The sequence below is a fragment of the Charadrius vociferus genome, unplaced genomic scaffold, assembly GCF_000708025.1.
Source record: "Charadrius vociferus isolate BGI_N301 unplaced genomic scaffold, ASM70802v2 scaffold261, whole genome shotgun sequence".
NCBI classification, from domain to species: Eukaryota; Metazoa; Chordata; class Aves; order Charadriiformes; family Charadriidae; genus Charadrius; species Charadrius vociferus.
Genome location: NW_009646856.1, coordinates 3,700,045 through 3,720,215, shown reverse-complemented (window position 1 = coordinate 3,720,215; position 20,171 = coordinate 3,700,045). Strand labels below are relative to the sequence as shown.

At 36.5% G+C, this 20,171-nt stretch overlaps 1 protein-coding gene across 2 annotated transcripts in view; it reads right to left on the bottom strand.

The window, feature by feature from the left end:
• ESRRG (estrogen-related receptor gamma) overlaps window positions 1–20,171 on the bottom strand; it is a 346,513-nt gene that overhangs the window by 133,639 nt on the left and 192,703 nt on the right. The window contains exon 2 of one of the 2 annotated variants that reach the window (XM_009894315.1): window positions 18,573–18,585. The exons of the other annotated variant lie outside the window; for it this stretch is intronic. Within the exon in view, the coding sequence (XP_009892617.1) occupies window positions 18,573–18,585 (13 nt within the window). The remainder of the gene's footprint in view (window positions 1–18,572; window positions 18,586–20,171) is intronic. 2 annotated transcript variants of the gene reach the window in all.

The window sequence follows — 20,171 nt, the reverse complement described above, 5'->3', positions numbered from 1 at the left end:
TCGCAAAGCACCTTTAATTTCCACGGCACCATCTGTTACCAAATCTAATTCACATTCCCTCCTAATCTGGTTTAGTTCTGTAATACTAATTCTTCCACTACTCTTATGAACACTGCTCTCAAGAAAAAGCTTTGGTCCTGGGTTGGTAAAAAATTGAATATTATACAGTTAAGGTTCTGGTGACTTAAGTGAAGCATGCTGCCCATTAAAATGCACTCCTGGTAAAAGGATTTGTTTCCAGTCAGTGCAGAGATACAGAATTGCTCATGTTTGAAAAAAGTCATGGGGGGAGGAGGGGAGAGGAAAGGAAGGGGAGAAAAAGTGAAAAAAAAAATAAAATAAAATCACAGCTGATAATAAGGGAAGTAGGCTGTGGACATGAAAGCAGAGGTTGTCATAAAATACAATTGTTGTCAAGTTTAGTCACTTTCAGTACTGGCTATAAAATCACTTTGTCACGGTCTCATATTGAAAGCTTGAAACTGTATTTTTGCTAAGGAAACCATAAGGAGTGCAATGTAAGATTCTACAAGGGAGAAAATATGTCTTTCAAATTATAAAATGCAAATGTCTGTAAGAAGCCAAAAAGGTAGGAACAAAAATTTAAAGTGGTTTAAAACAGTCTCCTGAGTGCTAGCATTTCACCAAGTGCCATGGTCTTACTCTTAGCTGTGTGAAGATGACAAAAATCCCAATCACTTTTGTGGAACTTGGAAACAAATTAAAGAACCGGGCCCTTCCTGTGGCTTACGCATTTTCAGACAGGCAGTCCCTCATCTACTCGATCTAGTGGTGACTCAGCTTTCTTCTTGGTTCCCACACAGAGTTCCTTGAACATGTCCTCTTGAAATAAACATAACAATTAAAAAAGCACCTAGATAAATACTATTAATAATAATATTATGCTACTATTTATTAATAGTGGTCATCTTTTACTTCTTGACTTTAACACAGATCTTAAACTGCATCTCCCCTCTTACACATAGGCAAACAAGACACGGAAAGGGGGAGAGTTGCCTAACACTGCTCAGCAGGCCAACAACATGGCATGGAACAGAATCAAGGTTCTGGGGAATCCCAATCCAGTGTATTTTGCATTATTTCTTAATATTTTTTTTTGCCATGGCTTTGGTGAAAACATGCCTTGAAAGTCTGAACATTTATTTCTAAGAAGGGAACTTGCCTTCAACTTCCAGAAATGAGACCTTTGTTATTTTTCAATATTTTTTTTTCTAAATGGGAAACTTATTTTAAGGCTAAATTAAATCACTTCTTATTCCTACGTTAAAATATTTATTTTTCTGTTAAAGTAATCCCAATTTCTTTGTGTGTAGCCTTCCCAAAAATAAAGCCTATGGCAAGAACAGCTTTAGCCAGCACAAAGGGTAATGTGTTAGCAATGTGTAGCTGTGAATAGCCCAAGGTTTTTATGCATTTTTTTTAAGGATTTCAGAGAGAAGAGGCAAACAATACTAGTAAAAAAAATACTTTGATAGACCAGTAATATTCTACCAAATTCAAAAAGAAGCTCTGGTTTTCATTATATGAAAGAGTAATGCATAAACAAATTCCTGGCAAAAGAAAAGATTACAAATTTGTAACTGCTGTGAAACATCCATGAACAGAGATGTCAGTTCTAAAGATGGACATGAATTCTGAAGAAGTCTCCTCCTCCAGTATCACTGCTCGATTCATATATTGCTTAAATCATCTGGGTAATTTTATAAACTATGTTTGATTCGTTATTTTAATGGGTGGAATAGGTATAAAAACAAAATCAAATTTATTCCAAATACAGCACATCTGCCATTCACTGTGGGTCAAAATCCTGGGTACAGGGAAACTCCCCCAGCAACTCTGAAGCTCTGCAAATTTATACTAGCTAATGGTGTTATTCCCAAACCCAGCCTGTGATTTCAGAGGGTCTAAGGTCCTCATACTCTGATATGCAAGATGCAAGTTGACTACCATAACCTACTGCACCCAAGGAAAAACACACTGACATCAGAAGACTCAGAGACTCTAGCAGTCTATATATATAATTTTTTTTTTTTATTATTTTTTTTTTTACACAAAAGCATTTGAGTGATATGAGCCCTGGCTGTCAATGCACAACACTTCTATTTCTACTGTGTAAAGTCCTTTAACATTTGTAAATGAAAACTGTTAGAAAAAAAGAACTTCTACCTTTGAATTCTTATTCTTTCTTTATCTGTCTTGATTCTGGAAGCACTGGAAATTAATAATAGGCAAAACAAATAGTTGAATATGTTGCTTGGGTACAGTACTGACAACCAAATTCATCATGTGCTGAGATAAATCAGAGAACGTATAGAAGCAAAACCTATGCAGCTTAAGTCTTTTCTAGCCTGTCCTGGACTTTAATGTGTGATTACAGATTTTTACAAATAAATAAATAAACCTTTGGGTTTTCACAGTTCCTTGTTCTTCACATATTACTATGTGTAATTCAAACCTATTTATGCCACTGGGTTTGCATGTCAGAGATTTGCCTTTGGATATAAGCAGCAAAGGTCAGGAAGTAATGGCTTTCACTTTTAAAATGTTTGCATGACTTCAGAAAGTTTGCAGGATAAGCTTTTCACAAAGTCCTGATATGATTTCTACTTTTATCTTTTGCCTTCTATTTTGTTGGGAGTCACAGGAGAAAACAAGAAAATTCAACATATTCCAGAAAAATTGTCTAAAGTAACAAATGTGTACCAGCCCAATTATTACATTACTTTCAGAACAAGGATGTTGATGCTTGCAATTATAAAGCAATCGTATCAGTATGTTGCAATTATTACACACTGACCCTGTGGTCATCACTTCTGCAAGAAGTCACTGAGAGACTTGTCCAAGAAAACCTTCACACAAGCAGATCATTCTTAATTACACCACATCGCACACTGCAAATTTCAGCTGTATTTTAATGACAGACTTACTTCAATTACTTCATCAGTATAAAATCAGGATCAAATATTTATTTCTGGTAGATCTAAAAGTTCTGCTTAAGTCGACTGTCCTTGGGTAAGCAATGAAAGAAAGATTGCCCTGAAGAAAGCACTGCACTCTACCAAAAAACTAAATAAAACATACTTTTGGTCCTGAGAAGTTTTGTGCCTCGATAGTTTCAGCACAGGTTCAGGGTACTTAACAAACTGTGCATCAGCCCTGATCAGTTAATTAGAGTGCATGAAATGGTAATTTTGCCAGGTTGGGCTTTACATTTTATATCATGATGGGACTAAGGTCTGGAATAAAAATTCACCTGCATTTCACTAAGCACCTGCTCTGCCCAGAATATACACCAAATCTGCTGCACTCCTTCACTGGTTCTCTACACAGTAGAGGGTCTGACAGCAACTGAGTCTTTGTATTACCATTGCTTCACAGAACAAATAGCTTGGAGTTCTAAAAAATAAATTATGAGCAACCCAATAACACCAATATATTCAAAACTTTAACTGCCCATAGTTGGAAGCTTAATAAACTGAGGGGGTTTGTGGAGATCAGAATGAACATCTAAAGGAGGCCACTCTCATCTAGCCTGAGAAGCTGCAACAAACATACTGTCAAATCCAAAACAGGACATCAGCTGAAACATCTGTCAGAGGACAACAAATAATGATAGTCAAATGATGATGTGGGATTGGCTGACTGTATATTATACCAGCATGGTTATCCTACAGGTTGTATTAAATATGAGAGCCTAAGATTTATGTTATGGGTGATAAGGCCAAGAATGCTGTAAAAGTGAAAAAATATGGCAACAGTACGCAGTACATCACTACTAGGATAATTATTTATATAAAAAGTTCCCATCCTTAGACTTCCAACATGTAGGGATAAAATTCATATATTCAAAGATGACATAATAATAACCTGTCAGCTTGTGCTGATGGATATGTTTTTAATCCAAATGACCACAGTCGCCAGTTTACCCATCATAAAGGGACACGAAAAATTGAATTTTCCTTTCATAATTCTTTAAGTTGAAAGGGAAAAACACAGAAGCATGATAAGTGGCTCATTCCAGTGGACAGATGGACAGGCAGTAGCAAAATGTATGAATAAAAGGCACTGTTCCTTCACTAATCCTATTTTCACTTGTTACACTCTGCAACTCAGAGACAAGTAAGGTCTCTTTCAAGTATACCCCTATATAATCTAAGTCATATTCCATACAATAAGAGATTGCTATAAAGAATAAGTGTATTACACTATTTAGCTGTCATTTGAAAGCTAACCTGCACAAACTAGCACAAAAGCAATACTTCATGTGCATCTTACTGAATTGAGGTAGTTGCCCACAAAGGTCCCCTATTTGTAAATTCTCTGCTACTGGGAAGGAGTGTCCGACCTGTATATTTTAATTTCTAAAAATTCACTCAAAGAACCCTGGCAGAAATTTAATAAATCTATCATTCCTTCCTGATGCAGAAGGAAAACCACACAACCCTTTCCTGTCTCCTCCACCCATCACACATACAAACCACAGCGCATTTGCCACCCATCTTCCCCAGCCTGCACTCTTCCAGGGGTAAAAACGACAAAGAAATTTAACTGAGTTAATTTTAAGTGCTGAAAATGTAGGCAGACTGCTCAGTTATTTCATTTTAAAAGATCTTCATTTTCCCATCTGTGTTATGGCAATTTTATTACACATTCGGCAAATTTACAGTAACAAGATGTTCCCCTGACAAATTAATCACTTTCCAAGCATTTTATCATATAAATAAAATATCACCTCGAGAGAGAAAATCAGCTCAATCAGTTGATTTAACCCATCTTTCAGGGAACTCGTCTGAAACAGATTGAGCGCATTTTTTCTGAAGAGGGACTGAGCACACATCCTCCGTGACTCCCAGCTCATATGGTAAGGGTTTTCCAAAAGAAAATGTTAAAGACTAGCTGATAGGATGCAAGATTCTTACTGCAAGAACTACATTGCTCCGATGACAGACCTCTATCAGGAACAGAGACTCATTTAGAAGTTGGTACAGCCTTTAACTGAGGAACTACATCTCCCCTTAACATGACAAATAACTGCTTCTGCAACTCGCTCCCACTCTGGAGACATTCAAAACCCGCCTGGATGCTGTCCTGTGCAACCTGCTGTAGGTGACCCTGCTCAGGCAGGGGGGGTTGGACTAGATGATCTCCAGAGGTCCCTTCCTACCGTGACCATTCTGCGCTTCTGTGATTTCTCTGGTATTTTGCAACAATCATAATATAAGAATCAAATATATGTATTTTTTAATAATCTGCTCTAATTTTTTGAGAATCTCACAATAAAATAACACAGGTAAAACTTCAACCAGTTTTGCAGCTCATCAAGCTTTTGGTTTCTTGCTTTGCTTTTTAAAATTTCCCCAGTGCTCTGTACTCATTTTGGAGAGTAAATTTTGTTTCTAGGAATATTAAGAGAATGGCAACATTAGAGATACAATATACGACCAGCAGAGAAGTGGATTCAATCCAAGTTTTCCCAAACTAATCCTTAAAACAACTCATTGCCTTTCTGGAGAGAATCTGTCACTGAAGCAATTTAACATCTCTGCCATTTTTAACCTTTTCTCCCACTGCTCTGCTCCCCCCATTCTCCTTTCCATTCAAGGACTGCCAACAAATATAAACAAGAACAAGAAGGACTAGCTCTGTTTATGTTACTAGAAAGTTAAGTTGTTAAAGCAAAAAAAATTTAGCCAGATTTGTTATTTTTTACCTGAAGTTACTAGAATCAATACAGGCATTTTGTATTTATTCCAACACTCTAAAGAACTCTGATAGCAAATCACCCTTTTGCCAGAAGAACCAACCTACCAGACAACACAGATACATAATTATTGCAACATGACTATACTCTTTAATGAGGTATTTAAAATATTCTCAACAACAAAGTTGTGGATGCCAAGGAAAAGAGAATTCACACATCGAGACAGCCTTTTCATCCCCTTTACTCCCTTAGCAAAAATACTATCTTTACCTGCCCAAATATTAACACATGAAAGATGCATATAACACAATTCACTAATCTACAAGCAGGAAAACAGAGTGCTTTATGGAATGCTATCAAATAGCAACATAAATCCTGGTATTTGCTATTTAGCACATATAATTAATAATGCTGCAAATAGCCATATTAATACTACAAGGCATCAGTATTAAAAGCTGCAAGCTCTGCACAACCCTGAATGGCTTAAGTGTTACCTATAAAGAATGTTTAGATGAGAAATTACCAGTTTACATACAAATACAAAATTCCATATCCTACATGTATCTTTCACCTGCTAAAACATTCCTGGTTTAGGTACTTTTTAAAAAAATTACTCTAAGAAGTCATGAAACACCAAAGAATTCTGACCATAGGCGAGAGCAACTTCAGAGCTTTAAATAGATACTGAAAACTTAAAATAAAAAGAGGAAAAAAAAAAAAAAAAAACAAACACAAGACTTAATTATAATGCTTCTTAAACTCATCCTTTACTGTATTGGGAAAATCTAAGTATTTGTTGTGCAAAATGCAACTGAACCAGGCCAACTGGAAAGGGATTATTACCCGTTGACTCCTTCCTCCAAGTACTTAGCCAGGAAATTTACTACCTCTATCAAGTGACTTATGCATGCAAGCTTTGCAGGATCAAGTCCAAAAAATTAGTGTTTCATTTAAGGAGCAGCTTCTTCAGCTTTCACTAGAAAGAAGGGCATTCTAAACATGAAGTATGTGTCATGGGATGCTTACTTCTTTCCTTGAAATGTAAACAATGGAAATAAGTGGGTTTCCCCTGTTCTAATTAATGGATATTTTTAAGACTTGGAGCAGCTGGAACCTTAAGTCAATGGAAGATACTCTGTTCTCAACCAGTATACACAAATCAACCATTTTATATCTAAACATAACTGAAAGCAGTGCTTTCCTCGAGCGTGAAGTGCAAAGTTCAAATACTGTGATGAGAAAAAGTACAGGGAGGAGATACTACTTTCTCCTCACTTACATCTTTAAAACTGAACAAAATTCAGGGAGTTTGAGTGCCATCAGACATCAGAATATGAGTTTGAATCCAGCATCCTGCTAGATACTGAAGACCCAGATGCCAGTGCAGCAACTGCGGAAGCAGATTAATTTGACTCCATGCAGTAAACACAATCGCTTTCAAGATTCAGCTCACCTGGTTAAAGGATCTGGCCAGCATTTTATAAAAACTTTTCCAAATGTTCAAACCAAAGCATAACAATACATAGCCATTCACAAAATGAAGGGCAAATCTTGCAGACCACATGTACAGCAGAAAGTTCCAAGATGAGAAGCAACCCCAGACAATGTTGGGTGTTCCTTCTTTAAATCAAATTCCTACTAACATCCATTTATTCTGATAATACTTAATTGAGGCAAAGCGTCTTCATTTGGTACTCCCTTCACAGTCTACTGGTGGACTTCAAAAATTCCACACATGGCATTTAGATGCTTTGGCCTAAATGTTTGTGATGCATAGAACTCCTTCCATTGGCCTTTAAATTTAAAATTAAACTCTTCTTTTGAAAGTCACGTCCTTGCAGTTCTGAAGCAGCCACTAATCCTTTTATACACCATAAAATATTTTAATAATTTTTTTCCCCTTCAATTGTTTCCTTATTCACCACAGAACATACACTATACTCCTAAAATCATTTAACAGTGGAGTCAATCTACAGGGAGAACGAGAACTCAAAGACCTGGAAATTTAAGAACACAGACTTTAAGTTACTTTCAAAGGTTAAATTAATCTTCATTTAATGGAGGAATCATGTAACCTCAGGAATCGTATTTTAGATGGAAGATGGATATTCACACTGTCTTGGATACTTTAAAATAGTCTCCAGGATCTCAACTTTTGCAAACAAAACCTCTTCATTCTGAGGAAGATACAGGACACAGAACCTTTTAATTTGGAAGACAACAAAGTGGATTATTGGTTAGTTACACGTGCCAGTAGGGTGATCCATTACCATGGACATTCTATTGCAAGTACATGATGTCGCCTTAATAGTAGCTGGAGCCTTATTGGCTTAAAAAAAAACGTAAAAAGGGTTTTGCATGTGAATTGAACTTAATAGGTTTGACATGGACTAACCTTAAAGAATCCAATCCACTCAAATCCCTTTGAAAGCTGCAGCTGAATTTCATGCAAATCTTAGAGAAGTAGCCAGGCTGTTGGGATTTCAAGATGCTGTATCCCTTTCTTCCACAGATCTAAAACCAGGCAAAACAATGACACAAAACCCTCTCACAGTTTCAAGGATTCCTCTTAAGATGATCCCAGTTTTATTCTTCGCTCCAGAAAAGTTTGACATTTAAAATTTGAAAGCAAGAAGTATCTGACATCAGGAAACATATCCAAATATGAAGCCAATCTTTTATTTTTTAAAACACAGCATTGGGCTACTGTTTCAAGCATTAAAAAAAAGAAAATCTGACAACAACAATGCTATTATTAAAATGTTTAGAACAGAATGATGCAAATGAATTTCCTATGCTCAAATCTAGCACTAACGATTTTTATCTTTTCTAATTCAGTTTTAGCAATAATCCACCATAGTCTAAACCATCTGGTGGTGATTTTGAAATTCAAGCAAGCAACTTTAAAATGAACCTATTTATTTTTTCAAGGCCACTGTAACAATATGAAATTCTGTTTGCTCACCCCATTAAAAAAATCTAAAAACATCTGCATTCTATGTACCTTTATGTAGGCACAAAAACATACATATATTTTTGTTTGTATAAAAATATATACACTGACAGCTGGAAAATTCTTTACTTGATGAGTAGATTTAATCTTCACCTTATAAACATGAGAGGAAAGGGGAAAAGAAAAACAGTTGTCAACTGCTTTTCCTCTTAGAATAAAGTACAGATGACTACAAATGTAACTATATCCAAATCCAAACCACACAGTGTGTATAAAGCACTGACTATGCAAAGTAGTTATAAATTCTTGGTTAACAAAGGGCACAGAAAGCCCTTAAAGGAAATATTTTATTTCTGCTAAATTAATACCTAAAAGCATTACATTTCATCAGTTTCACTTAGGTTTAAAGTCCCCAAAGATTCTCCTCCTGAAACTAGCTATATTTTATGTGCAAACCAGGCTGAGAGCTATCTAAATCTAGATAAAACTCATTGGCTTGTAATCTTCACAATGATCTATACATCTAAATCTATATGCAAATCAAATGCTCTCATGCATTAACGCATTCCAAAGCATCTAGGAGTAAGAGAGTGCTTTCTCCCTCTCACAACCCCCCTCCTTTACTCCTCTCCCCCTCTCTTTATTTACACTAGCTACCTAAATAATTCACACTGCCTTCTTTTCAGCCTGAATGTTCTTCTGTTGAAGCCTGCAATGAGCTATTGCAGTAACCAGATGGACACATGAATGCAGCAGGTGGGACAGATGGCAGACCGCCCTGTCTGACGCTGGCTGCCTCAGCCTGGACTGCCTTTTCCTTCCAGGTACATTATCATCAGTGTAGCAGAAAGCAGTGTGCAGAGGGAAAAAAACCCTCTACATACAGTACTATATGAATTAGTTAAATAGATGACCAGATGCTTATTTGCTTTTTAAACCAAAATGCAATTTACTTAGAGTGTGTAAGAACCATTTCCCCTCCTCCCTTAAAGGAGAAAAGTCCATCTCTGTTCTCCAGCAAGCCCCCGCGTGGTGTGCATAAAACAAAACATACCTGAAATCTTATAAAGATCTTAAACTCATGTCTTCACAAAAATTTGGATTCAGCTTCAGTTTCAAATACCTCTACCCTTTTGCCAGTAACTGTTCTAATTTTTCTGTGTGAATCTGTATCTTCTGGTACATTGGTAACAGTTTTCAGATGAAGTCTTAACAGCTATTATACATACAGTTTCCATCTGTGTAGTATGTTCCTTGACTGCATTTATCCTGCTTCCCATTTCAGGAGATATATAAAACTAATAGTTTATGACAAAAGATTTGATACTTCTAGGGAAAATGCAAACAAAAGCTGAGGCAGTAAGTCTTTCCTTGACTGCAAAAATTAACATTTTAATATGTTGCTTTCCTCTCTGGAACACTGGGCAAAACATGGTGAAGATGACAGTAAGAAAAAACTATAATATGCATTTTGAGCAAGAACATATGAAACTCAAAAAAATAAATCTGGTGACACATCTGGCAGTTTGACTAGCATCGGTACCATTGTACCACAGAAGTTACTCTTTACACAAGATGTATTGCTGTCCAAATGACCAGAAGTGATTAACTTCATACTAATTTCAAAACAGCAAGCAACCGATTCAGTGTATTAATTGAAATCACTGTTTCAAGGACAATTTTTAAAAATCATGTTGAAAAAACGTATTAAATGTAAGCGGTCAGTTAGATGCTCTGTGCAATACTATATTACCTAGATTTGTCTCTCCAACCTCTTCTCCCGCCCCTTGTGCTATGTCAACGACAGCAGCCTGTGTCACTCCCTGGTCTGTCTGTCTCTCTTTCACAGTGCTTTTCACTCTACCTCCTTCTCATTAAATGAACCTTCTCTGAACTGACATAGAGGAAACCACCCACCTCTCCCTCAAATGCTGGGTAGATTTCTGCTGATTTACAACAAAACAATCCATACTTTCTTGTTAGCCTGAAGTTAATACTTTTATTTTAAATTATAAATACAAAATCACACATGAATTTTGTGCAACTATATATGCACACTTACAGAGTACGATTGCACTTGTCACATTAAAAAGTACGTTGTGCCCTTTTCTGCAGCTTTTGTGAATTGCTTATATTTGTAGTCATCAAAGCTCTTCAATAGGAACTACCTATACATTTACACATTGTACACCACAGTAGCGTGACAGGGACCTCTATATACTACCAGAAAATACTATCAGAAATACTGAATAATAACATGGTAAATCATATGGAATTGATTTGCAATTACACTTAACTACTGAGTCAAAATATCTTTTTTTTTTTTTAAATCAGAATAAGCAATTAAGTGACATTGAGGGTAAAAGAAAAAGTGTAAGTCGAGACATGTTGTGTGTCAGATTCTGCTCCCTCTGAGCATACTGGTATAACTGGAAAAAGAAACTGACTGTAAATAAACCTGTATGGGTAAAGTAGGACTGGTCCAAACTGGCAACTAAAGCTTGAAACAAACAGGAACTTACCTCTTCAGAGATTTAAACACACTGAGTAGGAACTCAAATAATAACAAACATAATAATAAAGCATCTAGTTTCATCCAGCCCAGGAAGAAGACATAGCAGTATTATCAAAAAATTTATTCTTGTTTATTTCTGACCTGGCAGAAGCCAGGAATTACAGAAAACCTCAAGGGACAGACTGCTTTCATGGTATGCCCAGACTGATTTTGAGGCCAAAGAGGTTAAGCACTTTGGATAAACTTTGGATAAGCAGCACAACTTCTGTATGCTTATATGTCCTAACTGAAAATCCCGAACTTTAAGGTTTTATATTACCACCTCTCTCTCTCTCTCAAAAAAAAAAAAAAAAAGGGGGCAAAAGAATCCAGGGATCATACATGCAAACTGACAAAATTATGCAAAATTTTGGTACCAGAAATCATGAACCAGGCACTACCAGCTTCAGAAAAGCATTTCAAGTTAGTCACTGGTTTACAGCATCACAGAGAAACAGTAAAAGCAGTGTACTTTACAGTCAGTTTACAAATGCTATCACAAAAGTCCTGATATCGCTACAATGATATAAGCTGTTTTCTCAACAACAATATACGAACAGAACTCTGAACATGCAGGAACACCCTTTTTAAAAATAAACCTCTGAGCCACTGCCAGGTTGTCACAACAGGAACACACGTGCTATTGGAGCAGCAATCATAGAACTAAACTTGGATTCAAAAAGTGTATTACATTGGTAAGCTTGTTTCACTACTGATAAAAAGTTAAGACAACGAAAACTTAAGAATTCCCAAGCCTTCTGTTTTCATCAGCAAAATTCATGATTGAAACTGGTCACGTATATTCTTAGCGTTGAAACTGTTTGTGTATTTAACTGTATGTGGAGAAAAAAATAGGGGAAGAAAGAATGAAATAATTCATATTTAAGACCATCAGACCACTAAGTTCCTTCTGGTTTTGACATATTTTCACAGTTCAGGTATTACTTTAAAAAAATTGCTTTTAATGGATTTATTAAATCCACTAATTAATACGTTGATGTGACTATTCAGGGTATTTTAGCAAATATATTAATTCTTTACTACATCTGGCTCTCAAACCCATTCGATTTTCTTTAACTCATAATTTAAACTTTGAATGCAATCTTCCTGCTTGTGTAATGCTTGCCATTGCTATGTGGACACCATGAGTAAGCAAAGCCCTCATCACCTGATGAGGTATCCCCCCCTCAAAAATCAGACCCGTACCTCTAAAGACAAAGTTGTATATGGGCATCTTGACAGCAAAAGGAGTTGAGTTGCATGGGTGTCTGTGAAGACAGGATCTGGACCCTACAAAAGCAGCTATTGTTAATAAAGGCATTTCAGTAAAAAAAAAAAAAAATTGCATGCCTAAATAGCTAACTATTATCTGATAATTTGCAAGGAGTTACCCCCACTGAGAGAACACTGAATGATTAAAAAAAAAAAAAAAACAAACAAAAAAACAAAACCCAAAACCACTTAGTTCTATTCTATCAGGAAAGTAATTGTCAATCCCAAACCCATGAGAGCATCATAGGAAAGAAGATATATTTATACTTAAACTGGACTTGATATAAATACCATGAAGTGATTTTCAGAAGAATCAAATTTTCATTAAAGCTCCACAAACAGAAGATCTGATGAGTTTTCCTAGGGCTGAGGTTGTAGGACTTCTGAAAATGCTTCAGGAAAAATGAGTTGTGTTTTTTGTGCATTGGGGTTTCGGTTTTGTTTTTGGGAGGATTTTGGTGTTGGGTGTTTTTTATTTTGTTTGGAGTTTTATTGTTGGGTTTTTTCTTTTCAAGTCAAACTACATATGTGTGCAAATGCAGCCTGATAGAAACTAACCTGTTTTCAAAATCTGGTCCAGGAATAATGCGAAAGAGAGAAAAAAAAACAAAAACAAAACGAAACAAAACACCCAAACAACAAGTAAATTACACACAATATTTATGAAAAATTACATCACATTAAATACATCTTTACTAAAACATGAAAACTTCTCCCGTCAAGTAATATACTGATAGAGGCAGGGAAACAGGAGTAGCTTATAAACAATCCTAATATAGAACAACAAGTAAATTCTGCTTCCATTGCAAATGTATCCCACTAACTTTTAATACAGTGCATAAGTGAGGGCAGAATTTGATGCTGAATGTAATGGATATAATAAATACAAAGCTCCCAAATATGCAAATGCCCAGGAATGGAAACGCTGCCTTTTTGAAGGAAATGGGTACAGAAGAAACAAGCAGATTTAAACCCTAAATCACAAAGCTGTAATTTCAAAAAGACAATACAATCTACTTGCTCCCCTATGTTAACGACCAAAAAAATTAAATACTGAATGCTGACATTCCATCCTCTCTTCCCCCTGCTGCAAAAACTGAAGCACTAACTTTGAACACCTTGACATTTGCCTCTTGTTTAACACTAACAGAGGTCTACTCTTAAAGGAGGAAAAAGCACCTTTAAAAATCTCAAACACGTAATAATTGTTGCACTTACTTCTCTGCAGCTAAGCAGAACCATTTACATAGTCAACTGAACACTGTTTAGTAAACATGGCAAGAGCACTTCTATCTTACTGCCCTTGTAAAACCAAGGCAGGGGTTCTGTTTTTAGTGCACATTCTGGTTCGGCGTTAATCCTGTTTTATGTTGTTCACACCTGCTGCTGACTAGCAGCCTGCTGATGGGTTGTGGTTTGTGCTGCTCTGAGGCAATCCTCACCAGCTTCAACAACAAACTAATCACTTAGGTGGAAACAAAACTCCAACTGCTATACAAAAAGTGTGAAAGGGGAAAACTAAAATGCGTGCTTCAATTTTCCTTACTCTGCTACTTCTGACTGATCAAAATTTAAAATTGGGTTTTAAGTGCACATGCTTATATTTAGTCCTCATGCCTAGCTTTTCTAGGAATCCTTCTCCAGATAGCAAATCTTAGAGACAAATGTCATGGACACAACCTTTATAAATATATGCTTTGTAACTCACCTTTTCTTTTATGCCTAACAAAATAATAGGCTTTGCTCTAACAGAAAGACTGAATGTTGATAAAGCATCCTTTTGAGAACCTTTACAGAAGCAGGCTTTTGCAGACTTTCCAAGAAACTTCCTTTAACATATTTTCACATGAAATTCAAATGTTACTGTCCTAGAAACAGATTTTTTTAAAAAAAAAAAAAAAAAAAAAACACAACCATAATGCTGATCTACACATAAAAAAAAAAAAAAAAGGCTATAAAGTCAGATCTTCCTCCCATTCATTCCAACGGTAAAAATACACCTATGGCTCAAAAAGGGGATCTGTGATTGAAGGAACGGGTCTGGAAATACATAGTGCTCATATCCAGAGAGAATAAGAAAATCAAGGAAAAAAAAAAATTACAATAGAAATGCTTTGTTTGGCAAACACATTGATGCAAACTGTGCGTTGAGATCAGGGATAAAAACCACATGCAACTTTACCAACTCAAAGACTCAGATGTAGGCACTGTTATGAACAACAGAGTTTTGCACCAGAAAAGTGCAAAATGTAGGGCAGGACATATTACTTTCACAACTGCTTTAAGGTACACTTTATATGACTAGAATGACATAAAGAAGAGTCAGAATATTTGGACAGCGAACTCTGTGTCTCCTTTATCCTATTATGCTACCTTGGCATAATTCTTTCTACAAAATAGATAGTAGAAAAATGCTTTCTGTCAAAGAGCCAAGTTCCTATATCTTTTAAACACTGTATGAATCTTTTCATAAATACAGTGTTGGTTAGAGGCAAGTCAAGGCAAATCCCCATTCATTAAAACTTATTTTGCATCTCACGGGGAAAGACGTGCTGAATGACCATGACCATGCTTTGTGACTTTTAAATTCTGCATAGAAACACGAAGTGTTTCTGCTTATACAGGAAGATCATATGCATCAAGGAGACATATGTATTCCATGTTACAGCTTTTCATCCAAAATTCGTCAGCAGAAACAAACCAAGATCAATCAATATACATGTAAATTCAGCATTTCAACCTCTCTCGCAATTCAGATGTAAAACCAAGGAAAAAAGGGGCTAGTCTCATTTTGTCTTACCATCTCCATCTGAAGGATTTCTACCTGCTCTTCAGTCAACACAAGACTGAAGATATTGGCATAATGCCAATACTGCTTTTAAGCTCACACAAAAAATATTATGGGATAATCTTAGTATTTCCTGGTCATACTCCCTTAGGCAACTCTATACTGGTGCAAATGTCACACATCCTGGCAGTGAATCCTTGGACACAAGCTCCATTTCTCCATTGATTTCTTTTAAAATACTACCAAATCATTCATTTTTAAAATCAATTACAGAGACTGATCCAAAATCTACTAAAATGAATGGCATTCTTTCCATTTAGTTTAGAATCAGGCCACCACCAATAAAAGCAAAAGATTTCTTAAAACAGATGCGAGAGCTTGGCAGCAGGCTGTCCTTCATACCTTGGAAAATCTTTGCTAACTTACCTAACAATGGTACAAAAACCCCACAGTAATTTTGTCAAACAGCTGCATCTGCAGTATTCCTCTTACAGCATTACCTAATGCGCAAGTATCACACATTTTTAAAAAATCAGAAAAAAAAAAAGGGGGGGGGGGGAAGCCCTACCCCTGTCATCCATCAAGTGTACATCCAGGCCACTGCTCCCAAGAAATTTAATATATGCTAAAATGATATAAAAAGACATAAAAAGCTTTCAGAAGTAAAAGTGCTTCAGAAGCTGCATTTTAATATTGCCAGGTGGATTTTTTGCCAGATTATAAAGTTGACTTAAATGCCAGGATACTGCATTTCAGAAGCAACAGCAGCTTACATAGTCTCGTATTAGTAGCTGAAGTGCATTGCTGATTGCAAAGCTAGGCTATCATCATCTGTGGGGGAGAATAAATAAATAAATATTTTTTTCAAAATTGGCATTCCCTACCAACCTCGCTCCCTGCTGCCTTCAAGCGCTCTTTCCAAGTATGGCTTCCACAGAAAAAAAGTTAAGACTACTTTATTTTGATTATAGTGCTTTCCCCAGGCAGGAATTTTTATTTCAGTTTGAATCTTTAAACCGTTACCTTTTCAGTGATGCATTTTTATATTTACAGTTGACATCTTCATAGAAGAATGAAACCTTTGAGCAACAGCTCTAAAGCATGAAGGTTGCCTGCAGTAAGTACTTAAATTATTTTACACCCAAATGGAGCCAGTTGTTTTTAGCTAAAATTTAATAAACCTTAAATCAATGACCTTTCTTTTACTGAAAGCCTGCACTTGCGAAAACTAACTTTCCCAAGAAACATATTTTGGTGAGTAAATGCCAAACAAAGAGCTATTTAAATACGAATATTTTCTCAATTTATAGCTTGTGAACATTCGGTTCCTAAATTCCCAACTGCTGCCTAATGCATAGAACAGTGGTGCCTTGGTTTAATCACATACCATTGATTTCAGAGTGTCACAGTGATCTCATTGACAGTAATCGATAATAATCCAAAATCAATCAAATCTGCTCTTGCGCTACCATTCATCAAATTTGAACATCCCAAAATTAATTGTACGCACGTGAAAGAAAAAGAACTTGGAAATAAAAAAAAAAAAAAAGGTACAAAAATAAAAATTGGTAAACTTTGAGAAGATAACAGTGCATCCGAGCATTTGCTGGGGTAAGTTAATGATGAATCATACCTTGCCTTCCCAGCAAAGATTCCGAGACAGATTCTTTTTCGAACACAAAAATACACAGCAACTGAAGGCAGAGGACATACTAGTAAATGATCAAGCATTATTTTATGAACAGCCGTGTTATGTGCCGAATTTCAACTATGTTGACAGTATATTACAAAATGCACAAATACATTACACTGAAGAACTGCACAGTGTAAGTTAGCCACTGCACTTCATAGAGCAAGAGAGGTTGAAATTACTGAATTTCTGTATCAAAAGCATGAATAGATGTAGCTACTTATCAAAAGAGCTGTTATTGTTGCCGAGGACTCCTCTCAACATATTCACCTGTAATTTTGTCAAGGTAATAAATCCTTCCATTCATTACAGCACACTCAAAAGCACCCTGCTATTTAATTTAAATGGAAAAAAGGCCCAAAGTGTCTAAAACATTTACTTTTGCTAATGTAAAAGTGCTGGCATTTTACTTCATTCCTGATAAGCCGGTGCCAGTGGATGTGATTATTCTTTTCTTATTCAAAGCATATCAGTAGTTCGAAAGCACTCTCAATCTTATCAGGTGTATGAACAGCACAGTTACTGAAAACAGTTTGTACTGCTCCTCTCTCTTTCTGCCAGGCTATCAGATAAACCCAACTAACTAACTGTATTTACACACAATCAAACATAAGCTGTGTCTTCAATATATTGTAAAATGTTTCTGGCATGCTACAGGTTTTCTGCTTGACGTTAGTTGTAACAAAAACACAACCAGTGAATAAGCTTACAACAAAAATACAGCCACTCTATAGCATGTAACACAAGAGGGATGTGTGGAGGAAAAAAAAAGCTGGGGGTGGGGTGGGAATTTAGTGATGTAAGAACATCACTTCCATGTCAATATTTCACAGGTGCTACTTGAAAAAGAACATGGAAGCAGCAGGACTTAAATGCATTCAAAACATACCTGGCATAGGACTTAAGAGCAGAGAAATAATTTCTATTTGTTTTTTGCTTATTTTATTCTCCTGTCCTCTAGGAACTGGCTCTGATTTGCAACGGGTGAAAGAAAGGAAAAAAGGAAGGAGAAAGGAAGAAAGAAAAAGAAAAAAAATGGTTACAGTGTCTGAATCCATTTAAATGCCTTTACTGTTTTTTGTCTGGAACAAGACCGTGATTTCTCATGATCCAACCTTTATCTCGCATTAAAATTAAGAGACGCAACACAAAACCAAAAAAACACACTCCCCCCACCTAAATAAGCCTCTGGGCAACTCTCCTTTTCATTCAGTGTCTTGGATTTTCAGCACTAACTACTGAGGAATAATAAAAGATCTACTACTTCAGAAGGGCCACGGCTTTGAAAATTTTGCTTGCTGCACTGCCACAGGAAATACGTGCAGAATCTCCCTCCGTTCTTCTCAGAATGGCAGCTACAACGTAGTACTTGAAGAGTTAAAGGTTAACCTGGCTGTGCGCTGGGCGCTTTCGGCTAGCTAAATTAAAAGTTCTGGAACACCGGGAGAAATCCTGAGTTTCACCTCTTGATTAATTACAGCTTTCTTTAGAAGCTGAAGCTTCAATCCCGGTATGGAGCACTCCTTCCCCCACCCACTGACAGCCTTTTGCTGAATACCTCTGATGGAGCAGCAAAGGGCAGGCACGTGCCACCACCTGAGCCCATCTTGTGCTTCAGTCTGGACTCCCGGCGCAGAACCAGCCATCCTCTAGATTTGTAGGAGAACAATGAGCTGAATTAAGCCAAGTGTGCAGTGCCGGGTAATTCAGCCGATTGTTGTTTCTCCATCTGTGACACCGCGGCCTGGTGATTGATGGGACAGGTGTCATTCATACTAATGTCAGCCACCGACAGTAGCTGCTCAGCTCTTTAAATATCACCCAGCACCAACTGGGCCCCAATCACCTCCTGCTAGAGGAACGATGGGGTGCCTGTGAGCTTTACTCAGTTCTTGGGAATCCTATTCTCACCCCTTTAACGCTCACGGGAACAGTTGCTTAAAGACACAGCATTTTAGGCCACTTCGAAACATCTAATTTGTCCCACTACGCGAACGGCTGCTATGAGAACATTGACAGGGAATTCTTTCACTGCTGGAAAAGTGAATATAATTTAGCAGAGGAAATCTTGTATTCACAGAACATTAAACTACCACAGTGGAAAAAAAAAAAAAATCCACATTTTGCTGTAAGAATTTTACCATTCTCCAAAGATAATTTTGCTAGCAATCCATATGCATTTGCATTCAGAAACACACTCTACATCTGTTTGTTTTTAAGACAGCATGAGCTTTAGCCTTTATTTTTACTAGATGTTTTTTCCTCTTTTTTTTTTTAAAGGATAAAATAATCGTGCTAAAGAAAACCTCACAGACTTTCTGAAATTAATTCCTCTGAAAACTACTTTAGCATTAATACTTGTCAACCAAGCATATCACAGTCAATCTAAGCAAGAAAATACTAACTTCAACATAAAAGGACATCAGCATTCATCCTCCGAAAAGACAGGAATCAAATCCTGCAGCCAATGTGAAGACAGAAAAAAAAAATAAAAATTAAAAAGTAAATAAAGAATACATAGAAAACTGCTTGATCCTTTCTCTCTGTTGCATCTGCAATACATGGAGAATTACACAAACTACCAGTAACTGGCTATACTAAGAGCACAGCTATGAGTACATAAAGGAGTACAATTTCACCACTGTTAAACTATCATTCTTTATTAGATTTTGCCATCTTCTATTTCCTTAAAAATATTCACGTGCGAGATTAAAAAAAGTACTTCTTCCAAAAATAGCTCTAGAAACAAACCCAGAAATAGGGGGAAAGGGGAAAAGAACAGCAGTATCATGGATAAGGATGGACTAAATAAAACAAGCCACCTCCTCCTCTCCCCGACCCGTCCTGGCACCTTTATATGGGAAGGAATTTCAGAAATGCTCGGGAACAAGTTAGCACTACATTTTAGATAGACTTTTTCATTACACTTGCCAGTATCTCTACATCTGCAGGACTTTAAATTGTTTAATGTCTAGCTGGCGGGCTTTGTTAAAAAAGGCTTTTTCCTCTTTTTTTTTTTTGCTTTTGTTTGTTTGGGTTTTTTTCTGAGGCCATCCAAAACAAGCAACAGCAACTCCACATCATCTTCTCATTCTAACTTGCCAAAGCCATCAATCTCTGATCACACCTATTACAATCTCGCTGTAGCCAACACTACATTTTGCGACAGCTTGACCAGTTGTTTAAGGAAAG